Source organism: Syngnathus acus, chromosome 3, assembly GCF_901709675.1.
Source record: "Syngnathus acus chromosome 3, fSynAcu1.2, whole genome shotgun sequence".
NCBI classification, from domain to species: domain Eukaryota; kingdom Metazoa; phylum Chordata; class Actinopteri; order Syngnathiformes; family Syngnathidae; genus Syngnathus; species Syngnathus acus.
Window position 1 is genome coordinate 5,744,560 of NC_051089.1, and position 26,576 is coordinate 5,771,135.

The 26,576-nt window shown below is 40.9% G+C and overlaps 1 protein-coding gene across 2 annotated transcripts in view; it reads right to left on the minus strand.

Moving 5' to 3' along the window:
- Window positions 1–1,539: 1,539 nt before the first annotated feature.
- insyn1 (inhibitory synaptic factor 1) overlaps window positions 1,540–26,576 on the minus strand; it is a 52,285-nt gene continuing 27,248 nt past the window's right edge. For both annotated transcript variants that reach the window (XM_037247477.1, XM_037247478.1), the window contains exon 3: window positions 1,540–4,620. In XM_037247477.1, the coding sequence (XP_037103372.1) occupies window positions 3,817–4,620 (804 nt within the window). In that variant the 3' untranslated portion in view covers window positions 1,540–3,816. The remainder of the gene's footprint in view (window positions 4,621–26,576) is intronic.

A 26,576-nucleotide genomic window follows, 5' to 3' on the forward strand; every position in this document is an offset into this window, starting at 1 on the left:
AATCTCGTTCTGGACTGAATGGAAACAATTCTGCCCAGTGAATGGAATTAGAAATCATCAGTTCTTGCCCTACAATTCCTCGCACAAAAACAAATGTTTCCACAATACAAGAAAAATCACAAATGATCCTTCAACGTACATGCTGGAGTAGAAAACATGAACCACGGCAATATTTCTTTGAAATTTTGAACCGTAAACCGGAGTGTTTATAATCAGAGTTTACACTGATTATTTCTTTCTCTCCCCATCCAATCCAACAATTGAATAATAAATGCAAATCGGTAGCAGCGTGAGCTGGCAAATGAAATAGTTTGCCCTCATAGAGGCAGGATATAAATGGTCCCACAAAAAGATGAAACAAATCACGCTGAGGGAGCAAGCCGATCCATAGTAATCAGCGGGACTGCATTGAGCGCACCGCTTCACGGGCTTCCCCAATCAGCGGCGCAAACACACATTTGTTCTACTACTAAACACACACACACACACACACGGACACACACAAAGCAGTGATGGAGGCAATGAGAGTGAAGTGTGGTAATTATATATGAAGGTTGGGCAAGGGGCTATTTTTGTGTCACACTCACCTTTTTGATGTCAACCTTCCTCCGTGTGATTGGCCCTCAACATCGCAATTATTTGACAAATCAAGCAGGTCAAACTCATTCCTTGGGAAATGTGCAGCATACATAATGAGGACACCCTCACATGCTCGTTGCAAGTCGGTGAAAAATTATGGGGATATTGAACTTTGTAAAGATGTGTTTGTCACTTAAAAAAATGAAACATTTTCATTGGTTACAAAATGTCTTCCACTATGTACAATATTTAATCTTTAAGCTATCCCGTACATAAAAAAAAAGTTAAAAAAAATGACCATGTGCTTTATGTGCATCTGATGGCAGATGGTCAATGCAGATTCGCCGCTCCGAGATGCAAAGTAAGGACAGAATTCTCTCCCTAATAGAAATGAATGATGAGCCATTTGGCAAAGGAGACAGCGCTTTGCTCAAACATTTCAAATCTGCCCGTTATATTGATTCATAGCACAGATGACTTTTAAAATCTTTACCAGGCATGAAAAAAAAAAAATACACGCGCAGGAGCTCTGGCACGGCAGCTTCCGGAGGCTGTTTGGGCATCACAATGATGGCTTAGTTTGTTTTAGCTGTAATTGATGCTTGGCCCGTGCGGTGGCCCGCCATTGTTTGTTTATGCTAATGACTGCGATGACCTCTTTGCTCTGCAATCTCGCTGCAAAATGGCAGCTGCTGCTGTGGGGAAGAAGCAGCCATCGGCGTCACTTCAACCCCTCCTCGCTTTCTTTTTTCACAGGTCAGGAGCAAATAGAAGGAATGATGACCATTGGAATTGCAATAGAGAAGGTTGAACGGGAACAGCTTGGTTCAGTTTACATGATTTCTTGGGAGAAAAATTGAAAATGAGGGCAAAGCAAATTTGAACAGGAACAGAATGGAATGTTTCTTCTTCGGCAGAGAAAGTGACAAATGGTTGATTGTGAGATAGAACAAAGACAGATGGGTTCGACTGGATTTATATTATTTTTTTGGGCAAAATTTGAAATGACCATGAGGATTAATACAAAGCACAATGGGGATTATTGAAATATTGAAGATGAATAGATTACTATGATTACTAGATTACTATGTCCAATGTTTCATGGAGAGGAAATTTGCATTGGGAAAAAAATCAAAACTAAAACGGGAATGGAAGAATCCGATTTCCAGGGTTGATTATGAGTAACATTTGACATGGCGAAGTCAAATGTTGAACATGAACAGATTATTTTGAGTGTATCCCATAAAGGGAAGCAAAACTGTATTTTATAGATTCAACAAACATCAGCGGACGTTAATTTAACAAATGTCGCATGCTGCAGAGACACATTTGATTTACACAGAACAAATGCGATCATATTTTTGGAAGACACCATTGGCACTAAATGAACCTGAGGTGTGTAAAGCAATTTTACAGTAAAAATGTTGGGCTTCTCAAACTGTCCCATGAGATTTCGCAAGCCCTTGCTTGGGGCTCCAAAAAATATTATTTGCAACATTTTCTGTATAACGTTTTTGCACACACACATATTATGGCAAACACATTACACTAAAGCAATTACTCTTCCCTAAAATAGTTTTCAATAATTGAAAAGCTATGCTATGTTTGCAAAATATCTATATTGATAAATATTAAATTTGTCAATTCTGATCAAATTACTTTTTAATCAAACAAATCATTAATATCTTGGTTAAAACAAAACAAAAAAAATCATTTAAGAAATTGTAAAGTAATTTTTGGTGTGAATCATAAGGGTAGGTCCTTTGAAAAATGTCTTCCTGCAAGGAATCAGCCATCCCTTGAGAGCAACGCGAAACATAAAAAGGTCGTAGGTGTCAGCGAACTTTTCACTCCAAGTCTATAACATGCTTGACTTTTCTTTCAAACTCAACAGGAAATTGGGTGAAAGCTTGCATGTTGCCTGAGTGGTAGCGGGCGTACAAAGCCGATCCGCAGGGTGGATTATTGCCCGTGGTCTGAGAAAAAAAAAATCTTTTAACAGGAACATTTTCTTTTCAGCCCTCGCTCTTGGATGCTTATTTTTTGGAAATGTCAACTCTATAGAGCTTTTAAGTTTAAGTAAATGGATCTGACTGGGTTTTTGTTCTCCGTTCCCTCTGGCAGCACCCTCCCTTGAACATATCGATCGAGAATGGCTATTGGCATTAGCCCTCTGAATAAATACTCTCCCACCGACTGCTATTCTCCACTGGGCCGCTCAATGGAGAGACAAAATGCTTTTTTTTCTTCACCTTTTAGATTCAAGCTGACGTCTTTTATGACACTATTGCTGGGCACCCAGGAGGGGGGAAAATAGGAAATGTTACGGATTGTTTCAGAACTTGACATCTGCTTCTGAGAGGAGTGATGGAATGATCATTTTTGTCTTTGCGTCTGTAGAAAACCATGCGGCATTGAATGCATCTGTCAGAGAGAACAACAATGGAGAACAAATTGTTTTCATCTTTACCTAACGAGAAAAGGGACTGCTGCAACAAACATGTTCGAAATTTCCTTGAGACACGAAAAATCACAAAAATATTCGGCGAACGACTGATGAACATTTTGCGAACATTTGTTACCTTAAATGGACCCTGCCAAACTCTCATTCTACCTGCAAAACAACTTGCAATGGTTGACCTAGCTGGCTAATGCTAACTGAGTAGCTAAAATAACACGACTTACCGCCACCTTACTTTTCTCCAAATACTTCTCCGTATTAACCCGACCAGTCGAGGCAGACGGCTTCCCCGCACTGAGTCTCACAGTAGTGCTTGCTCACCTGTGGTTCAAATGGTTTTCTATAGTGTGCCGTTCGAGACCATTGAGCTTCTGCTGCGTATGAGTGCGACATAATTGAACCTGACTAGAGACCACGATGGCAAGTGTGAAAGTTTGTTCTTACCGTCACCATGATAACAACCTGTAGTGGAAAAACAAAGATGCAATGATACTGTTAGGATCACGAGTTAGAGATAAAAAGATAATTTTGGGCTTCGGGATTGTGGCGGAAGGTCAGCCTTAAAATTCACTTTGGTAACCAAGAGTCAATAAATGTTCCTAACCAGAGCTGTGGAATGAATTTAGGGAGCCCAGTGATTTTTTTTTCCCATATAGCATTTCTTTATTATTTATTGATTTATTTGTGTATTAATCTATTAGCTATGTATTTAATATTAAATAATGCACAGTTCTTGTGGTGAGCGGTATGATAAACGGAGGAAGGTTCCGACTGGCTCAGTGCTCCTTTGTTTTTTGTTTGTTTGGAATATAGGGCAATACAGTTTGGGTGCTCTTATCCGACACAGTTTGCGTGCTGCTGTTTCGGAGCAGTTTTTTGCGGCAGCTGGGGTTCAGGAGGCCTTTCCTGGGTAACGTATGTGCTCCCGTCATGCTTCTCGCCGACGGGGGTACGTAAGAAGGGTCGAGGCAGTTGTGGAGGAGCGAGTGCTCGGACGAAGAACGTTTGGGGGCGAGTGATTCAGCCAGGAGGCTCGGCTCGCTGTCGCTGTCGGGCGTGGCGCGGCCGCTTTTGTCATCCGGTAGGTCCTCCTGCTCCTCTTCGTCGTCGTCGTCGCAGCACAAGGCGTGGTAGAGGATCTTGTCACTAAATCTGACCCTCTCCCTCGTCTTGTGGCTGTGCGTGGAGCTGCTGGCCTCCTCGCTAGATGAATCCGGAGTGATGATACGCGGCCCGTTGGGGATGGGCAGCCCGCCATTCATTTGCGAGTAGACTGAGGCGGTGGCGGCGGGGGGAAGGGTGGGCGTCTGCGTGGGTATGGTTCCCCGGCCCGTGGGCGCTCGGGGGTAGTACCCCATCGGCTCGCCTGTTGTGCGGGCACAAGCCCCACTGGCCGACTCCAGGTATCCGCAAAACTCCCAGCTGTCGGAGAGCACGTCGGCGTTGAGGAAGTCGAGGCGGAAGGCTTCCCCGAGGCCGCGTTCGCTGCTGGACGTGCTGCTTGCCGTTGCCACCGTCCAGTCATCTGGATCCAGATCAAAGTCAAAGTCTGACGTCAGTTTATCAATCTGGCCCACCACCTGGAAGGAGAAAGAATTGGATACTTAACCTTCAATTTAAGTCAAGCTCTTACGAAATGACTTACAAGTTGAGTCGCGGATAAAGAATTCATAAATCGTACTATCTTGTTCAGTCATTATTGTATTTGACGTCGAATTGTATAACGTCCTGCAGTTATTCATGATATTTAGTGGAGGTTTCCATGGTAACTTTCACTAGGCCAACTTGGTGGTTAATTCAAGGTACATAGATAATGAAAAACATTTTTGAGCTAAAGAGGAAATGAAAGTTCTACCTAATGATTTTCTATATCGGTGCAACTTGGACTGATCACCAGTCAATTACAGGGTACACATACTGGTACTGTAGAAATAGAGTGCCATTCACACTCACTCCATCAGTGAGTGATGGCGAGTGAACCATTATAGTTTCAGTAACTCAAAATGACGGTTATTTTCTGTATTGAAAGACAAATGGACAGCAGGTGCTACAGGGAATGTATGAGGAATGGAAGAATGGCAATTTTGCACGCTACGATATATACCAATCTCAGTTCAGTCTGCTCTGTTCATCTTTGCCCACTGTGCCAAAGAGGCCGAACATAATAACTGCTTCACTTATTTATTGGGAAAACACATTGAATGCTTCAGTCTGAAGTTATGCTAACAAACGATAAAGAAAAACTTTTGAACTGACTGCTGTGGCATATAATAAAGCAGAGTACAGAGCTAAGGCAAAGCACAGGTTATGTTAGATAACAGATCCTAACTGGAATTTTAGACAGGCACCCTAAAAATTATGGAATTCCTGAAAACAAAGTCTGACGTGTTGTTTATCGTCGTCCGCGTCGATGTAACCGCCGTACTCAGGACCACACTGTGGTCAATCTGTGTTTATCCTCACATAGCTTCACAGCTTTGCACAGCTTAGCCCACCAGAAATCTGGCGCGCGCTAAAATTGTGCTCCGTATTTAAAGCTACAATGATTTATTCCTTCTCTAATGTCCCAGCACATTTCCAAATGGAATGAGCAGAGGACTCACTTGGGGTGGCAGTGAGCAGGAACGGTGTCCCACTCATGATAAATAAATCATAATAGCAGGTGGAGCTGAATATTAGAAAGAAGCACTCTTGTAATGTCGGACCGTGTGGAATCCATTTCCCGAATCGCCACTCAAGCTGAGCAGAAGCTCTCCAGAGACTTTTTACATTACTGACCATCACTTCGCGTCACGCCGTCATGTCAGAGACGAGTCAGTCACGAGTGGCCTCTTTCATTCTGACCCTCAATTACACAGCCCAATCATCTCTGACAGGTGTCGAGGTACAGTAATAAACCCTCGGCTGACGCTGCCTGGCCTGCCTCTCCATTAAAGCGACTCACTGAAAGTGGCGAAGTGACCTGACTCCGAGTTGATCGGGTGCAGTGACCACGGACGACTCTCGACTCTTGGCAATGTAAAAAAGAAATCAAATTTTTTCTCTTAACATCGGATGTGCTTGATAACAAGGCAGCTCCATGTATCTTTACATAATTTTAATGAGAATTCTCGCGCACAATCACGGATATTATTGTTCACGACGGCTTCGTCAAAGACGTCATTTACGGCACCAAAGAAAGTCATAAAAGATTATTGACTACCATTCTTTTACTATATTGCTTAACTGTGTTGCAAATGAAGTCGCTTCAGTCACCAGGAAATGCTGTCAATGCTTCATAAACTTTATAGAGTGACGGCTTCATAAAGTCCACGGGAGAATATTCGTGTACACTGAACTCCAGCCTCCAGCTGCACGCCACACATTTAGCACATTTGGGCGGGTAATCAAAACGATTGACGTGTCTACTTAGCTGTAGGAGACATTTTAACCACTTGGCCCACCTTTGGTACCCCTTTGTTCCACTGGGAACTGTGGACATTTCACTTCTGACTGCAGCAGAGGGTGACTGGTTGCTTTCACAAAAACAAGATCAGGTCAGGTCAGAAGCTTGTACAACACATTGCCATGATGAGCACATGCCAAAATTCCAGGAGATACTCAATTGCAAAAAATAAATGGAACGCCATGTCAGTCTGTCTCCTCAGACTGGCTAGCTATTATTTGCTTGCTGCTAAAGATCGTAAGGTAGAGTGGCTTATTCCATTTCACACTTCACAGTGAGTTTGTAACTTCTCTAGGACCACATATGAAAGAGGCCAAGGTCGGATTCAGAAACTTTAAAAGGCTCTTTTGATCCTGCAGGAAATGCACAACCCAGTCGTTGTAAATGTACCATGCTAGATAGCTAGCCACAAACTAGCTAGGCGCGATTTGCTTTCCACCCACACTCATGATAAAAAAGTACATTGATTATTGATATAATTATTTTTCATCTTTTGACAGTACATGTTAAAAAGATGCAAGGCATGACATTTACCGCAGAGTAGAATTTGACAGAAAACTGATCCAGTGTGAAAGTGAACAGGTTGTGCACATTTGTTTTGTGTATGGAACACTTTAAAAGCTTTAATTGCTGAATAGAGATGCATAATTTAGAACCATATGAAAGCTGAGTGTTTTCATTCGGCGATGGATTGTCAGTGAGAGCGCAAGGCTGATTGAAGGTGCCAAAATGTCAAGTGTGTGTTGTGGCAAAGAGGTGCGATTCCAGCTCAAGTGCTCTGTCATCCTCAAACATCCAATGGATGCTGATGACAAAGCCAGAGGTTAACTCTTATTTGAATTGCTGTGACATCATACACTTCCCGTGGAGCAGACCAACAAAGGGAGCGGCAACACGGACGCTAACACTGGCCAATCCGAGTTTATTGTGGGCTTTGCTTTCTCTTCTAAAAGCATTGTCTTCAGAGCTTTTAAAACATGTGCCAGGTGACGTTTTTAAAAGAAGTTTAAAAACTGAAAAGAAAATTATTGATGCAAAGAGGTGTAATGGAAAAGCAAAGGTAGATCTATTAGCAACTTTGCCTGAGGTGTCAAAAGTGTCAAAATGTGTCAAAACCACAGAATGTTAAGCATCTGGAAATATGATCATGTTAACACTACATACTGTATGTCTATGAATACTATTTTTGCAAGTTTTGCATCGTGGATTGGATTAAATGGCCGTCATTGCTTTGAGTTTACTTAATTTGAACATGCACATAATTAAAATGTGGAAAGAGGACAACTGACTGATATCCTTTTTAGATTTCAGATTTTAACAGTGATTTCACAAAGTTTGAAGATGTCCATCTGCTTTCTGGTTGGTGTTTTTGATTGAATTTACTTGAAAATGCAAACATGCACATTTCCTTTATTGGGTGCTATGAAAAGATGTCATTTTTTTGGAGAACACCTACTGCGTGTGTATACCAATTTCAAGTATAGGAATCCCAGTTATAGTCTTCAGGCTGCAAAGCAAGGCAAATTTCCATTGAAACTAAAATGTGTTTTGATATGTTGCTTTTTAAACAGGCAAAGCTTGTTTGCCTGGTCAACAAGTTTGGGCTTATTGTTGAATATTTGAGTATTCATCGGCAAATAAATCAGGTGTGAGTTGTCAGGATAAACGAAGCGTAACGCCCTTGCAGAAAAAACAAAACAAAAAAAACACAGGAGTGAACTTCATTATTGTGTTCGAGTGGCCTTGCGCCATCTGTTTGAGCACCTTGCGTCGTTTGCACAGATTCTGTAGCGCTTGCTTGTTAATTATAAAGCATCCGACATCTAGTGCCTTCTTTGTTTGGTTCCTGGGAAAGAAAATATGGGTGGGGAAATGCATTTGCTCGGGGCCATTCCAACACATCAGCATCATTATTCCACGCTCAGGGTTGCACCTGCACTGGATGCAGCTTATGCCCACCATGATTGCTTACGCTTGTATAAATACACTATTTACAACTTGTAGTTTCATACGATTCCATAGAATCTATTTCTGGGGCAACAACAAGAAATTGTTGAGTGTAGTCCGATAAATCTGCTGATTCTATGAAGGGATGGAGAAAGCGATAAATATCAAAAAGGACAATTTAAAGTCTTGAGTTAATGTGCATGTTTTTGGAATGCAAGGCAGCCTAAGTACCGGAGCACAATGTTACTTTTTTAAATACATGCTTGTATTCTTAACACCACCATAGTTCTTGGCTATCCTCATTCGCATTCCTGACATGTGAATAGAGCACTCACAAAGTGCTGTTGTGATTTATCTCATCCCGCGGCAGCTCATTTATCATCCCTGACTTGTTCGCTACAAAAAACAAAACACAAAAGTCCACATTCTTGAACACCTGTGCTTCCAACTGCATTTAGGGAGCGTTTTTGAGCGACACGCGATGTCACTGAATCTTATTGCATTCTTGTCTGTTGTAGGGACAGATAGCAAAACAAAAGCGACTGCAGAAACAAGACAAATATACAAAGAGTTTGCTTCTTTAGTTTCTCAATTGTTGACCAAAACAATAGAACTTAATGAGCAATACTACTGCTGCACACTATAATATAGCAACAACAACAAAAAAATTGGAGAGGCAAGTATAAACAAAATTGCGCCACTTCTGTGTAATTACGAAAAATGACACTTAAGGGCGTCCTTCATTTTCATGTTCCAGCCGCTCGTAATGACGATAACTCATAACTTTCAATTTAGCAACACCCATTTGTCTAGTACACACGCTTCAATTTTGGTTTTACTGCTAATAATCGCCAGATTTTCATTTTCTGTAAGGAACCGGTAGAAAGCCAGAATCTAATCTTTTGCAGTCATTGACTTTCTTGAGCTTCAGCTAATAAGCCTGTGACGTGATTTAGGTCATCTTGATGAAGGCTGCAGGCACGCGGACGAGGTGTCCCTTTGAAGTGCTGACGGCCGTAATCGTCCTGTCACGAGCATCTTTTATAAGCCTCAAACTTCATTAAGACCTGCACATGCTGCCCTTTTCATCTCCGAAAAAGCTCGTCTTGGACTCAAAGTGTTAAACTGCAATGTGATGCCCGTGAGGACAAGTCGCTGATCAAAAGCATCATTAGGGAATCTCGCTGCTTAATGGGCCTCGTTTATCCCTCTGGGGGCTTTATGGGAAGGGAAGGTGGACTGGAGTTATTAAACTTGCAACTTTTTAATAGCATTTTGGCTGAGAGGTTACATGTTACCGCAACCACACAGGGATCGGTCTTCTGGATGATCATTTATTGAGGTTCTCCTTCATCGCCTCTATCTAGGAATGAACAGGAAGACAACACAAAAATGATGATGTCATGCTAGAGGGCCATGAGATTACACCTGAGCTTGGTCTTTGTAACCTCGCCGAGGTTCCTTTAACAACAGGATGTTTTCTAATACAGCCAGCTGAGTCTGAAAGCAAGGCGGAAAATATTGAGGATGATTACATGCGCTTTGTGAACACACTCTCACTGACCTGTACTGAGAAGAATCTTTCAGGAAGGGTGGGGGGGATTCTAAAACCATATATTGTACAGGGGGGGTCTCAATTTATAACAGAGTTTCGTTTCTTAGTCGTGATACGGCACAGTCTATTTTTAACCAAATCCATTGCCGTAGTAAAGTCATAATTTATGAAAAATACCCCTGGGCTGTAAACCTAAAATATTATTCCAGGCTTATGCTAAAGGAAGTTAGAGTATGTTAGACTTGAGCTGCAATAACTGCATCAAGGCATTGATATTCTCTGACGTTTGCGTCTAAATCCAATCTCCAGATTTCAACCCGAATTTAGCTACTAACATCGGATGCAAGCAAGTCTCCGACGCGCTACCCGCCATACTGTTGTGACGGAATGTGAAGGTTTTTTTATTTATTTGAGAGAACACAATCGTACAGTTAAGAAGGATTTTCTAATGACCCCCGAACAGATGAATTCCATTTCCGTTGCTTTCCTACTAAATCTAATATCCTTTAACGCAGCGCTAGCAACGTGTCGGAATGAGCCAGCGAAACCATTTAGCGTATCAGTGTGAGCTATTTATTCAGTTTGGGAAAGTCCGCAGTAAGTGAAACATTAGTGCAGGTTGGCTAGCTGACTCGACAGAGACCAGATAACGTGTGTGTGCTTCCAGGTCGTCACTAAAGGTCGAGTGATTTAGTGGCGTAGTAAAGCTGCTTTCATTACATCCAGGTCTGCTGAGGGTGACTGATTGTTTGCCATGCAGCCAGAGAGACACCGATAACACCGGCCGCATTCATTCTCTCTTTTGTGTGCGTGTTTGTGTGCACTGACCCGCAATATGAACAGTTTGTTTATTCGTCTTTTTTTTCTTTTTGCTAGGGGCAGCTGTTTAATCCCAATATTACACTTTAGAGAATGCTCAGTGCTCATTAATGTCACAGCCGTGATGTACGGCTGTCGTGAAAGTAAAGAGTGAAAAGGAAGGGCACCCTTGAGGGATTGTGCTAGTCCTCAACACAAGACCGTATCCTAAAAAAATAATGTTGACGTTTTAATGTACTTTAATGGTCAGCTTGCTTTGTGTCAAAATCGCCAAAATTTCACAGGCATGTTCATCCTGGTGCAAATAGTTGGGTTCCCCATAGTTGAAAAAATATATATAAAAATCAGTCGCCAAATATATCTGAACAATATTTTCACAACAAGAAATTGGACATTCATGTCTATCACAAATAGACCCACAAAATTGTCTCAAGAACTCCTGCCCTGAAAATAATTAGAACGTCTGCCATTTTGGTTTGAAGTGCATATTTTATGATTATTTTGGACAACAGAATGTCAGCCATGCACCTGTAAATAGAGGGATGACCCTTGTGAACATTTGGATTTTTTACCATTTTTTCTTACTTCAGAATTGTGGTCATCCTAGAAAAATAATGAGACAATATGGCCATTATAAAAGTATGAATGATGGTGTTTGGTGGTATTTGTCCTAATACAATAAAATAATCTCCTTCAAATTTACTAGATAATGAACCCCGTAATATTATGAAAATCAAGCCCTCCTGATATAATGAATAGACTCACAAAATGTGTCAAGAACTTTTCCTCAATTGCATAAGTTTTTCATCATTGCGTGTGGGCAGAGCATGAAAAAAGAGGACACACTTAAGTGTCATCTTGCGTTTGTCTTGGTCCTATATTCCCATGTGACACAATTTTCCTCATGTTAAAAAAAAAAGGAGCAAAGAAACCCCTCAGCCCCCAGAGGCAATTTCACTTTGCAACATGAAATTTGGGAGGCATGTCTGTCATGAGTTGACCCACAAAAAAGTCTCAAAAACCCATACATAAAAAAAAACACTGGAATGTTGTTAAAATGCCATTCTAGTCACGTGATAAAGAAATAAAATAGAAGAAAAAATATTCATCTAATTATTGTCCGGAAATATAGGAAGAGGCCATTACATTATGGCATCAGTTTGAACCAATTCCAGGAGGTCCTTCAAAAGCACACTTGTCCTTGAACTGTCAACTTTAAAATACAGCAGATGGGTGACATTGAATTGCTAAACTTTTTAGCTGTCTTCATCACCTATGACCAGAGCAAGGCAAGTTTGATGATGCAATGACTCTGTATACTCGTATCGGCGACTCTGTCAGGCCTGTTCATCGCTGCTCGCAGCTTTAATTTGAATTTTTTTTCCCCTCCCAGAGGGAAGGATTATGTGCAGATAGCGAGAAGGAGGTGGACAGCCCGGGCAGAAGGGGAGATTGGCGGCAACTTTTATGACTGAGGAAAAGAACTGCAAAACTCAGCAAAACATTTCCATTAGCCCACCCCTCTCCAGCCAAAAGCCAGTTCTATTTATAGACATTATCCATGGCTAAGGTTACCATAGAGAAGCTTTCTTTTTTTTCCAAGTCAATAATCCAGATTCGAGCTATGTCTTCTATTAGCATCAGTCCTTGGATGTGGACATGATACTTCCGTGTGGCACGCTATCATTCCAACGCCGTCTTCCCGAAGATAAATGACAGACTAAGGGATGAATGTGGCCATTTACCCTCATGGGACAGATGCCCCTCGAGCTGATTATTACTAAATGGGGTAATAACGAGAAAAGGAGGCGACGCCGAGGACAGAGGAGGTCAGATTCCAAATAGCTACTGATCCAATTTGCTAATTTAACCATGAAAAAAATGTTATGACAATGGAAGTGACCGGTGAAAACCATCTGTAATCGAAGAAGCTTAGACCTGCCAGACCTCAGTTTAGCAGGAAATACACTTTATCATGAGGTGACATTTATTTATTCAAGCTGTAGAGTGTTCCTCGCTAGATTGCAGAGATTTTGTAGAATCGCGCCTTGAGGTAGGATTTAAATTTCTTCCGTGATGTTTGTATCTCAAATCATCCGCCCTTACAGAAATGAATGGAAATGCCATTAATCCGTTCTTGCCTCGCCACTTCCTCGCCCCAAAATAACACTTTATATGAGTGTACTTAATAAAAACATTCAGTAATGACATCATTTAATAGAAAGTAAGGAATTCAAGTTTTTAATTCATTGCGGTTCCATCTAGCATGTGTGCAATTTTTTTTTCTCAAAATATGATAACCTCTTGCGAGTAGAACGTATCTCCCAATAAACAAGTTTCACCAGACCTATAAAGTGCTATTGAGTATCACTGAAAATCCTTTCCACTTCCCTTTACGTGTTTGTCAGGCATCTCAAAAGGGTGAGTAGTTTTACTTTATTTTAGGGTTAGAGTTATTCATACTGTAGATTTTTACACTTTTGTGACAGTTACGAATGCCTAAATGTTAATCAAGAAATTCTCTGCACAGATAATACGCCTGGAATGAATTTATTCACTTTATTCCCAATATTCTAATGTGATAGAGCCCAACTCACCAGTCACCCTAACGAGGACATACACTTCACAAAATGGAATACGTGAATGGAATCAGAACACATTTAAATTTCTTTGAAAGTCTTTTCCCAAAGAGTTTCTAATCTTACCACAGACAAATTTGCAAAACAACTGGCGCAAACATCTGCCGTGTCCGATTCAGATGTTCGAAAAGGCTTTGAACTCCAGGAGGCGGTTTGAAAAACAAGTTAGCCCAAGTAGTAATCGCTCCCTACCTCGCAGTAACTCATAGCTGATGATGCTAATTAACCGATATTGATGGCCCGGTGTGATGACTGAGCAGTAGTTAAAGTTAATAAATAATCACTGCACCTGCTCCTGCGCTGTGCTGATTGTGGGGGGTTCTCACGCTACCTGGCAACATTCACTTACAATTTCACAGCAATCTGCAGAAAATTGACTAACTTTCTTTTAATTTTTCCTTGCTTCGGGCTTAGTTTTCATTAGGATCGGTGCTGGGCCGTGACTTTGGGATAAGAAGTCCGGGCTGGGAGAGCAGCGGCTGGCCCCCTTCTATTAATACAGGCCACGTAATCAATATGCCGTTGGCATTTCTGGGCTTCCTCTGGGCTGCGGCGCTTATCTTAATGGCAGTGTGCTCCAATTTTCTTTTCTTGTATGGACCCCATATATCATTGCTTACAAAAAATATATAAACTTATTTTAAATGAATTGGAGATATTGCAACTGAGCAAAGGATAAACATTTTTACTTTTAAGCAGAGCAGCGACTATCGCTGCGTTATCTCAGGGCCATCTTTCTCAGGGTTCTGTACCTTTATATGGGGCTTTTCAAAAGCTTGTATCCACTTATTTGGATCTCAGGAGTGCCTGACCTCGCACTGTGAAGTTACATAGCCAAAATTTGCATAACCCAAATTTGTACATAAATTGGAACGCGCAACCACAGTTGTTGAAACAATTGGAAAGTAATATTTACAGTAAACATATGTTGACGAAAAACTCTTCAAGACCATAAAACAATCCAATTAAAACCAGTAAGTGAGGTGGTAACTTCTTGTGGTGAGGGACAACGGAGTGTTACACCGCTAGGCAAAATTGTACAATGTGTGCCATTTGGAACCTCCAAAGGAACCATTTTAAAAGGAAGATCCCACCCCTTTAAAAACTAAAAGAAAATGTCAGACTTTTTGTGCTTATTTTTTCTATGACTGGTGCTTGTCACGTAATGTTTTCAGCAGTGATAATCCTTGCGAAGCGTAGCGTCGACAGGAGATGACGGGACGCATATTAAGGGGAGGCCGTGTAATGAGGGCAGAGACACAGATTTATGTGGACAGATCTCTTGAAATGATACGTGGGCTCAAAGACAAAGGCAACGGCGCGTCCGCTCAGCAACGATGATTCCGTGATGCGTTTTGGCATTTCAAATAAAAGTACGTCTGGCGCTGGCCTGCAGTGTCTACCGAATATCAGCGCTCAATGTCGTTGCATTGGACACACTTGCACAATCTGTGGAGATCAAATATAAGGCAGGATTGGATTCTGACAAGTGTATCCGAAGCCACTGTGCTTTACTGCTGTTGTCAAGACTCACAGTTGCTGCACCGAGCACACTTTGGTCTACTTCAACCTGTCACCAACACCAAGGCAAGTGAAAGAAAAGTGCTATTTAGAATGATTTTGCAAGAAAATACAAAAAGTGATTAACTAAAGTGACATTCTAGAGGGGCGACAGAACACATTCACTCCAGCATTATTGAAACCATCCAGAATCGTATCATGACATGTTTAAGATATACTACTATGTAAGCCATGTTTAGGACTGTTCCTACTCGTATTGTCATGTTTTTTTTATTCCTCTTATTGTTCTCATTCCTCTTGGCTTGCTAAAGCTTTCAGTCAGAGTTGGCGACCAACTTTGTGTGAATAAATGACTTTAATTTATCACACACACAGTAGTCTGTCCATTTGATAAACGTTTTATGAGATCAACTGTTTTGATTCTAGACAAATTTTGTTGTCGGAGGACCGTAAGGGTTAAATCAAGAAAACTTTGTTTCTTGAAGACATTTCCCCTCGAATCCAATAGGTCTCAACTTTAAACATTAGCATTGCAATCCCTTTTTGAAATGTTTCCAAAGTAGATTCTTTTAGGGGAGCCGAGCTCATACCTAGAAAGTACAATATTCCTCCCTCAACAGAGTTACACCACGGCATGGATATTGGCAAGACCTGCTCCTCCCGCTTTCTCCTTCCCAAAACAATTTGTCACTGCTTCTGCTGTTTCTATCTGTGACAACCTGTAGGTCGCTTGCCTCGCTGAGTGACAAAACCTGTCACCCTGTGTCAATTTCACTCTCTTCCCGGCTGGCGTTTGGACATACCAGCGCAGTCTCCTTATAAGTCAAGGCTAAAATGGACAAGTCTGATGGAGACATGCCGGGCTGCATTTTTCTTAACGGAGAGGCCTATTTGCAAACAAAATCACCAGGAGACATTCCCCCACAAGGCACCATCTGGCCGCCGTGTGCACGTACCTGCCTCCATCACCAGTGCCTCTATTTATAGACGCTCTCGTGTCCACCACCCCCACGTTGCATCTTGCAAAAACAAGAACTGAAATCTAACTAAAGGATCCGCCGACGGGCGATTCAGCATCGCAGCTTCCGATGACATTTTCCAAACACAGTGGTGCCATCATACACCAAACATTTCCGAGACGGTGAACTCGCTGACAACAAATCTGATTTTTGGCAGCCTGATTGAATTTTTATGGAACAACTTCATACAAAGGTGTTAGAGTGATATATCTCGATATAAATTTCTTATTATTTTATAAAATAACATCATACAAGGGTGTTAGTGTACGTCTTGACACAAATTTATATGGAGAATACAGAGTAGAGGAAGAGTTGAGGAAAAAGAAGAGAAAAAGAAAACACGCTGTCAAGGGTTACAAATTAACGACTAAACTAACAAGCACAGAAACCATCATGTATGCTGTCTAAACATTTCTATAAAAATACAGATTGGGTTGTGCTTACACCTACAACCAGCGCTCCTTTGTATCTTTGTCTCAGTATTGTAAAAGCAAAATCTCTGTGAAAAATCCACTGTGTTGATCATTACTTCTTCAGACTACAGCTTCTTGGCAAAGTTAGGCCGCCAATGATATGAATGTCATCATTTGATGACTATTTTGAGCTTGCTTATGAAGCACAACCTCCTCCCCCTTGACTTGTATCGGCTCACGAGGGCGGCAACATTTCCCATATTTCACTTGGACACGCACAGAATGGGAGCTGATGTCAGCCGATGTGAACCGCAGCGGCCTATCGGGGTTATCAATAAAGTGATTAGAGTCTCATCTCAGAGAGGTGCTGACTGAATACTCATCACTCGTATTATGCTATTGAACGAGCACTGCCCAGCCGGGGGGAATGATATTGAGAGGCACTAATAGAGACGTGCACTTGCAAGCTTGTTAGGCATTTGCAGCATTTTGATAAGGTCCACACTGGCTATATTCGCTTTACTGTCGAAATCCAACATGAATCACAATGCAGTATGTTGGTACCTCGACTTCGGAGTGCCCCAACTTACCAAATACATTCCAAATAATTTCATTGCAGAACATTGATTTACTATATGTGTAAATATACAAGTGTGGGTATGGAAGGAATTTAATTCATACCACTGTATTCTACGTGGTGTATGTCTGTAGCCTATGACAGGTATCAGAGTTTTTTAGCAAACATTTTATTCAGTTAAATATATAAACCCCATAGCATTGAACCACAAGGCCCACTACTATTATAGCTACAATAGTGGAAATAATGGACTGTCATTAATTCCATTGATTTTGACAAAACCCTTCCCCAGAGTGGAAACAAATACAATCTCACATTCTTCTAGACTTAATAACCTTTGTTGGGGGTGGTCCTTGATTGGGAAGAAAAACAATCCAAAGCAAAAGCAAAAAACACGCAGAGGCTTTTGATGCCATCTGGAGTGAATGAATGCTGCCACCACCCCCGACAAACAAAAAGCAGAATGCAAGGTATCCTTGGATCCTCGCTCAACTGATGTTTTAAAAGGATGAAGATAAATAAGAAAAAAAATTGTAACCCATAAAAAAATTGGTAGCTCTTAACATGCATGTTAATGAGTAAAAAATAATGAATACCTTATCACTGAGCCCATCTGCTAACATCAAATCTAACAGCTTATTATTAATATAATTTATTTTAACAATAAGTAAGTCATTTAGCATTATGATGATCTTTATTAGTCATGCAATGAAATGAAAACTAGTCATCAACAATCTTAGTGCTATTAGAATGTTATGTAAAACACTGCTTGTGCACTTACTAAAAGCTGGATGATTCCCCAAAAAATATTCCACATTTAATTAATCTCACTGGGACATTTTGTTTTGAACTATTCAAATTGTTTTCGGCAGAACCATTCGTCATTTTCTTTTTTTCAATTCTTTTACAAAAATAACTTTGTGCGAAGGCGTTAAAGGCGTATATCGTGACACAAAATTTCCATGGAGACCGTTAGCACAGGTGCCATGGAACTCTTAATTGGCATTTGATATCAAGTTTCTTCATCTCAGTTGAGTCAATTTGCAGTATGTACATCAATGTGCTGTGAGTTTGTTGATGCTCACTTCAAATGCACTTTTCATAATAGGATGTCACAAAAAACAAATAAAACAAATAAGAAATATATATATAATATATATAAATCCCAAAAATTCTTCAGAATAGATTCATAGCATTTTCCCTTCTAGGGATGTTGTGGAATCTGGGGGAAAAAAAAATCAAAGAATATCCTGAAGTCAATTATCTGGTCTGGCACCTGGGGGTGGGGGTCCAAGTATATTTCTGGGGGGGGATTTACAATATGTCAACCCAACAGTTGCATTTAAGATAAAACATTGATTGGTGTATTGGTTCAAGCACAAAATTCAGTACGTCATGAAAATAAAGGTTTTGAAAGACGGAGACAATATCACATTATTGCTGAGTATTTTTGTTTCTGAATGTCTTACATTCTTTTCAAACACCTTACACTGGAATTAAGAGCCTCACGTGCAAGCCCGACGCAGGCGTCTTATCTTAACACTGCAGCATTCTCACGTCTCCATAAAGTACATCACCGGCAGAATAAAAGATGGCGACTTGAAGCCGGAATACGCCTTTTATACACAAATCTTCACACATTGTGGCCATAGCTGACGGCAGGTGATGCCGCCGATTCCCGAAAGAATAATTGCAACAAAAAAATAAAAACAAAGTATTCATCTTCTTTTATAAATATGCCAAGGTTTCATTCAATTTAAAAAGACAGCTTTTGATAAAGTGAAATCATCAGCAGGCAGATGTACTGGCACACTTCTCTATTGAGGTGCTATAAAAGCCTCTCTCACTCTCTTTTGGGATGGATTTCACCCGCCATCCCAATGTGGGAACAATTAGTCAGTGTGCATGGATCAGCACCTAAATAATTACATATTGAGTTATGACTCAAAAGCTCATAACCATATTGATTGCTTGCATAACCCCTGAAATATGCAGAAAACGCATGTTCCCCCGTTTAGATCAACTGCGCAGAACGTTTTTGCTCCTGACAAATCCCTTGATTTGTGTTTTGTTGTGTGTTTGTGATTATGGAGTGTTGGCAGGGAAACACAGCAATGTGTGTGGAGAGGTGCGACCTTGCTCTTGGAGAAAGAGAAAGAAAAAAAAAACATTCACCAAGAATAAGCAACCTCACGAAAGCAAGTAATCAACGTTGTATCCGAGAGCAAGTCGGCTCCTCGCAATGCTCCTCCAGAACCGAAGACAATCATTAGCATGCCAAAGTGGTGGGCAGGTGTGTTATTATGGTGCCGCATCACCGCCTGGCTAACAGTTATACAGACGTTTGTGCTGTATGTACACACCGCCTACTCGTCCTGAATTATCAGTACTGTTAGCTGAGTAGTCTAAAAGGGGAAAAACATCTTATTTTATATGTCATATTGTGGAAAATAAATCCACAATGCAGCTACTTGTCTGTCAGTACATCTATGTCAGGGGGGGTCAAACTCATTTTTGTCACGGGCCGCATTGTAGTCATAGTTTCCTTCGGAGGGCCATTATGACTGTCAACTCAAATAAATGTATGAATGTATATACAGTTTAAGCTACAAAACAAACTGACAACTCGTTTTCAAATCAGACAAGTAAACACTGTTCAAATATTTTAAAAAGATGATTTGTTAAAGTAAAGACAATTTTGGTAATGACGCATGAATTTGATTCACAATTGGTTTTTGTGGGCCACATAAAATGATCTGGCGGGCCGTATCTGGCCCCCGGGCCTTGAGTTTGACACCTGTGATCTACTATGTGATAAATGGATGCATAAAATTAATACTCAGTAATTTGCGATAAGGATGGCACATTAAAACTAACAATATGACCTACTAAGAATCTTGGCATGTCTATCATTCAAAATCTAAAGTGCTTAATAAACCCAGAAAATAGTAAATGATCCAAAAGTCACCTATTATCCACATTCAGCTCGGCCAACTTGTTCCGAATAAAACAACGAGGTTCTCTACCCACACCCTCTGTGAGAATTAAAAGGTGTAATTACCGCAGACAAACGAGCTCCGCATAGCCAACGCCAGCAAGAAGACATTTTTTTTCCGACCCTTATCTTAGCTCTCTCCATCCCCTAACATTCGGGGCCCTAAATCATTGGCGGTTAAACTGGGGGCAAAATGAATGGTGTCGTTGATACAATAGAAGCGGCGGAACAATGAAGATGTACGATTCTATGTAGAGCATATTCATCCTTTAGATAAAAACGAACATGAGCAGAAGAAGGACTGTGTGAAATGCTTTCCACTAGAATACACGGGGATTCATGACCAGTGTTGTTACCTTGAAAAAGTAACTTACTTTACTAATTAAGTCATAGTTACGTTCCTTTTACTAAGTTACATTACAGGTTACCGTACTAGTTATATTCAACAGGTGTCAACAAACTGGGTTAACATTGAATTTCATACTGACTACATTTGCAAATAAATTGAGCCAATATCAGACAACATCATTATTTAAATATTCATATTTTTGTATTCTAATGTAAAATATGAGCCTTAGCTCTCTAAAGGTTGGGAAACAGTGAGATAGACTTGACCCCGGGTCAATCCACAATGTTGTGGGTGTCGTTTTATTTTTTTTTAGCCCAACCGTGATAAAAAAACGTTTCATAATGTTAACGCGAAAAAGTGCGTAGCACACCAAGTTCTTATTGAATATTCATCTTCAGCCTGCCAATAAATTACTTACTCTGTCCGGATGATGCAATGTTTACAGAGGAGGTCTCTGCATTTTTTCCTGGAAACATTTGAACAGGCACGGCATTAATAATCCATGCGATCCGTGTTCATGCGTAAATGCGGCGCTGCGCTCTAAGTGCGTGTCCTCAGTTGGACACCCTCCCCTCCCCACCCCACCCCACCCAAAGATCTTTTTTCGCGGGGCTAAGCTGTGATTGATGACAGAAGGGCCGGATGGGGAGATAACGGGCCTGGACCGAGAGAGTTCTGCTCTCAGCCCGGAGGAAGACAGCAAGGGAGGACAGTGTTGGGTAATATAACAGTCAGTATATTTATATGGTGTGAGAAAGAATTGAATTACTGGGCTAGTCCCACAGAAACGGCTCCGTTATGAACACATGTAAACATAACAGTGCTATTAAAATTGTGCCAATGTTGGTCATTATAGTGGTGGGTAGCAAAGATGATTGATTTTGGCCTAAAGTGGAATATAAGCGGACAGACAATTGAGCCAAATTTGAGCCACTATACCACAATGGAACTTTACTCTCAAAAGTTTTTAAGTTTGAAACTTTTTTTTTTTTAATGAACTTATTATTTGAGAATAGTCTTGGCTTTCAAAACATTACATCATTTTTCTCTTTACACTGACTCCAGAAGAGGGCGTCAGTTGATTTGTATTGGGATTAGTATCGGAAACATTCCTAAAACCTGGATACCTTGAAACTAGGCCAGTATTGTCGTCTTCATAATGATACCCTCGTTTTGGTACTTTCCCCATCACAACTACTATTTTTTCCATGTCTCTCATATTCTTGGTAAAAAAATATATCCTTACATTAATTATGCAAACAAGCAAATTGTCTGGTGGGTAGTTTGGCCACCGTCTACGATAAGGAGGCACATCCAACATCTTTACGTATGGGAGGTAAACATGAACAAGCTATTGTCGCTTCATTTTATAAGCGTGACACCGCCGACAGTCAAGAGCAATGTGAACGAAAACTCACGGCAGGGCTTTGCCGCTGGCGTTACATCAAATCAATCCGACGTGGGAGGCGTGCACAAACAAAATGCGCGCTCGGGCGCAAGCGCACGCACCCACAGTAATCACACACAGATGCGTGCAAACACACACACTGAGTCTCCAATCTCATATCATCCAGCTAGTACTCAGCCCGTGCATGCATCAATCTCTTGTTCTTTTGTTTAATTTTTTACCCCTCCCCAACTCAAATGTAAACAAAGCATCATACAAACAACACACGTACAGTATTTCCTCAAGTAGCAGCATCCAAGCTTTACCTCAGACATGGTTAGTAAAAAAATAATTTCTAGGTAAGAATTCAGATCCCCTTTCAAGTGACTCTCAGGATCCAGCACCAGTACAAAAGACTATTAAGCGGAGGCACTATCATGCAGGAAACCCGCGCTTCCCAGATGTGATGCTCCTTTTATCATGTCAAAAGGTAAGCAGAGCTGCACTACATTTTCTTGGACATGCAGATCAGCATTAGCTAACAAAATTAGATTCTGATCTATACGGTATATAGATATACGGAACCAGATGAATTAAACTAAACTGCACGGTATTTTAATTGCTGGTCAGTTTTTTATTTAAAGGTACTTTTTCTTTCATTTTGCGTTTTAGTTTAATGTTTTTTAGTTTGAATTGGTTTTTAGAGCAGGTTTTTTGGTTATATATTTTTTATTTTTTCGAAATGGCTTGTTTTAGTTGATTTTTTTTTAAATTAGCCTAAGGATTACTAATTAGTTTTTTTTAAATATACAGAGCATTTGTTGAGTCCAAGATAAAAAAAGGTCACTAATAATTGTGTTATAAAGTAAAATACAGTTCTCAAATGATACAAAAATAGTAAGACAAAAAAGTACATTTATTTAACGTTGAAATCTCATGTATATTATTAATTGACAAAAGAAAAATGAAGACCATTGTTGCAATAATTATGGTTAGTTTTAGTTTCATATCTTTTTTTTTTTAGTTATTTTGTTAGTTTGTGTGAACTACAATAGCTTTTGATGCATTAGAATAAGATAACTTACAACTTGCAATCTGGAAAACTACCCTCCCATATGACCTTTACGATAATGTGCAGTGTATTTCTGTACCGGACACTCAGATCGGGGGCAGAGTGTTAAGCGTACTCTCTCCATCTCATCCGCAGACAGCAGCAGAGTTCTGACAGATCCGACCCGGCTTGCTCCTACCGTTAGGTGACAGATTCTTTATTTATTTCTGCTCTCCTCCGCTTTGCTATTTACTTCGTAGCACTCTGGACCCTCCAGCTATTGTCAGTTCTGCTCGCCTCCCATGTTCGGAAAAAAAAAAGACTCAAATGGATTTACACAAGGTTTATCATCAACCGCTGCTCGTTTTTCATTTCGACGCGAGCCATTCATCAACGCTGACCTGGTCACTCTTCTCCAATGGCTGCTCTCTGTCAAGTCCTTTGCTGAGGAGGCTGCAGCGTATCTTGACCCGCGTTCGATATTATTCCGCTGAAGTCGTACAACATCCTAAACGTATCACCGGACTTAATTTTGGAAAGTAGCTAAAGCAGGATTTGCCAATCTTCCCTCAGGAGGGTGCAATGGCATACTAATGATACATTTGTATTGTACATTTCATTTCAAGAATAGTCCTTTTTCCATTTACTAGTAAATCTTTATGATGGCGACAGTTTGAACAAATTAACAGACTAACAATTATTTCCTATGGGAAAACCTGCTTTGAAATTTGAACAACTTACCGGAATAGCTAGTGTTCCACTTTGGAGGTTCCGAAGAAACACGGTTTTGTTAGGCCTAATAGCAAGCAAGTGATCACAATTACAACCAAATCTGGTAAAGCGGCGGTCCCACACGTGGGCCTGAATATAAACTCGGTGTTCTTTGACAAGCTCGGAAATGAGCTAGTATGTAACGCTGCTCGACATCGGCGTGCTCTATTCAGAATTCAGCAGACTCTGTGCAACTACGCGATTGACACGACGGCATCCATTTCGATGATACCCTTTTGCTCCATGCACAATTAATTTGATACAAGTGCTCCATCTCCCCCCCAATATAAATCCTGGATGATTATGCCGTGCTCAGGACAAAAGGCTTGTGTGACTATTTCCATCTTGCTCGGGCTGGAGAGGGAAAAAATAGAGGAACGGAAATTTGTTTTGTTGTATTATGTAGATGTGACGCATTCTGTCGCATAGACAGCATTCAGCAGTCAGCCTTTGACTGGGTCAAGAATATTAAAGTAAAAAACAACATCCACTTTCTCAATTTGAATGACTTCGATAATAAAATCTTTCATTGATGTCAGTTATATTTGGAAAATTCATCTCGTTCAAACTGTCACCATCATAAACCTTTATAAACTGTACAGACTAAGTTTTGTATAACAATTCAGCGGTCTTAACAGTCAGACAATTTTCAAAACGTCAACCAATCTAAAGAAATAAAATACACGGGGCCCTATTTTGTGGTCACGGCAAGTCTAACATAAGTCAGGTCATTCAAATTGAAACCGATGGGCAATTTAGAGCCTTTTATGACCCTAACGTGCATTTTTGTAGGAGCTTGTTAGTCACAGGTGAGTGCAAGAAGCTAACGGAGCAGTCTTTACTTACAGAGAGATATAGAAATAGTAAATACAGTACACCAGTTGCAGCTCAAGTTCTTTGTCTGCAAAAGAAAAACCACCGATCTAGCCCAACGTTGGAAGCAGAAAACGACCAAAATCATATCCACAAAAAAACACTTGAACAGTGCTACTATCTTAAAGACTATGAGTCATCATCTGGGGGTCTAATAATCACGCTGATAATCACAATGTAAAAGTGATGGTAAAAAATTCCCTCTTTCCTGTTAAGAAGAACACAATTAAAAATGGGTCTGGAAAGCGGCCAGCTGCTGCAGGTTAATAGATGGGCTCTGGCCAGACGTCTGCGGGGTGACCGCTAGGCTGGCGAGCGGCTGGGATAAGGTTGCACATCGTAAGTGGACATGCACTTCGCTTTCACAGGCTGTGTAGTTGTCACGAGAGATGATAAAGCACCTTGACTCTCCCCTCCCTCCTCCTTTATCCTAACCTTCCTCACCGTCGACCAAGGCCAAAACAAGTACAGTGCTGACACGTGGTGGCGGCGGCGGTGGTGCGGGGGGGTACGACTTGGCAGACTCTGGAGCCCTGGAGTGAAGCATCTCTATTGACTCAGGGGGATCCAGCAATCGAGGACAGAAGCTACATTTCTGAAGAAAAAAAAAACCCACTAGGCTGCTTCTACAGTGAGGCTTGACTTCAATTTGAACCACTGCACAGGCAAAAATATGATCCACCCTGATCTGGAATGACTTAGCACACTAAAACATATGCCCCACAAATCCACCCAGTGTCCCAGTTACAGCTTCTTCTTATTTTAGATTCGGCATTCAATTGGTTTCTGTCCTTTTTTTTAGAAAAGACAAATGGCTTTTCTAAATGTATGTCAGTATGGTCCAAAACCAAGGACCCTAACCTGTACATTGACAACATATATGCGCTATACATTTGCCCTAGGATTTATGTTACAATACTGTAACTGTAAAAAGCTTGTGACCCTTTGATTGCTAAACTGGTGGGCAGGCATTCCAGAGACCCAACTTTTGCATACAAGCAATTAAAAGGTCAATTTCCATGATATGTCCTCTTTAACGATCGTATTTATGAATTAATCTGATTGTAGTTACCGTAGCCTAGTAGTTGATTTCTTCCTGAGGGGAAACAAGAGTTCTGTCTTTGAGGAATGGCCATTATATTTGACGAATTGCGGTATTTTGACAAAGATGTAAGAAAAAAGACTCTCGGAATAGCTCTGAACTATTTTTTACTGAAATATTTACTAATATGTTTACTCATTCCGCAAGGTTCTTCTACATGAGCAACCTTTATAAATAATAGCTCAAAATTTGATTGATTGAGAGACACAAAATGCTGATTTTCCATCGGAAAGGCAAAAAGTCCTTAATTATGTATGTGAACAGTGCCTCTGCTCAATAATTTATTGTATGTAGCCAAACAAATGATGGATTGGTCTTGAAATGTATTCCCCCTTTCCAATGTAGAACGGAGGGAAATGCGAGAAGGTAAGCAGGGCAATGAATTATAAGTAATACTGCAGAGCCTAAAGTTAAAAGGCAATGCATGCTGTATTAATTTACTGGTCACGCTCTGTGAAAACCTGCATGGCATTAACGGACTTCAATCTGTCACAAAATGCCTTGGGTGTGTAAAACGCGGCTTAGAATGGCAGGAGAAGTTCCGGACGCTGTAATGCGGTAGAACTGGAAGGAGTGGGGAGGGTTGGATGGTGGTGGAGGAGGGGGGAGGGCGGTCGCTTGAAAAACTGGATTCACACTGGCCTGATTAATATTCTATTTACAGCACAGAGGACGTTGGTTTAAATTTATCCAGCAGAAGAGGGGGTAAAAAAAAAAAGGAAAAGGGGGTCGCCCTTCCAACTTGGCAACAGAGCGGACCAGACCCAAACTGCGGTCTTCTTATCGTGAGATGGAAATATGTGGTTTTTCATTTTCGCCGCGGGCCGTGATTCTAGCATTTGAGTCCAAGTCCTGCGTCTAATGACATGCCATGTAGCGGCTGGCAATGATGCGGTTCTTGGACGCCACATGAGTGATACTTTGAATGCGTGCGCGGCTTCGCACAGGCACTTTAATCAGGCGTATGAATAAACATGGAAACAAACGCAATTCTCAAGAGCCCTCGTGTGAACGGCTGAAAACGTCTCTGTCGTTAGCTGTGCAATTAGTTGTCCACTTGTCAGGATGAATAG